Genomic DNA, 459 nt, shown 5'->3' on the forward strand with positions numbered 1-459 from the left:
CGGTCCCGCCACCCTGTTGGAGAGTCTCGAATGTATCTGCTGCTGTTGTGTCCCCTGTGTCTGCTGCTGCCTCTGTATTTGCTGCTGCGGTACCTGTGTCTACCGCTGCTGTTGCTGCTGCTGCTGCGTCTCCACCGTGGCTTCCCGTAGTTGCTTCTGTGTCTCCTCTCTGTGCTGCTGCTGCTGCGGGATCTCCTGAAGGCCTGCTGCTGCCTCATTGGGCGCCTCCTGCTGCTGCTCCTGCTGCGGCTCCTGCTCCTGCTGCTGCTGCGTCTGTGGTGTCTGTAGCCATCTGCTGCTTCAAACCTGTCCCTCGTCCTCACTGTCATGTATCGACTTTGTACTTTGCTGCCCAGCTGCGGCTGCTGCTGCTGCTGCTGCTGCTGCCTCCAGCTGCTGTAGCTCCTGGCAGAAGCAGCTCCAGATACACTCGAGCCCGGAACTTCCCGGGGGCCCCCC

General features: G+C 61.4%; 1 protein-coding gene across 1 annotated transcript in view; it reads right to left on the minus strand.

Annotated features, from left to right (window-relative positions):
- Nucleotides 1-99: 99 nt before the first annotated feature.
- Nucleotides 100-459, minus strand: part of ETH_00037835 (uncharacterized protein) — a gene marked incomplete at both ends in the record, with an annotated part of 2,814 nt that continues 2,454 nt past the window's right edge. The window contains 2 exons of the mRNA XM_013374431.1: nt 100-282; nt 307-457. Of these exons, the coding sequence (XP_013229885.1) occupies nt 100-282; nt 307-457 (334 nt within the window). The remainder of the gene's footprint in view (nt 283-306; nt 458-459) is intronic.

The sequence above is a fragment of the Eimeria tenella genome, genomic scaffold (assembly GCF_000499545.2).
Source record: "Eimeria tenella Houghton genomic scaffold, Eth_scaff2026, whole genome shotgun sequence".
Taxonomy (NCBI): domain Eukaryota; phylum Apicomplexa; class Conoidasida; order Eucoccidiorida; family Eimeriidae; genus Eimeria; species Eimeria tenella.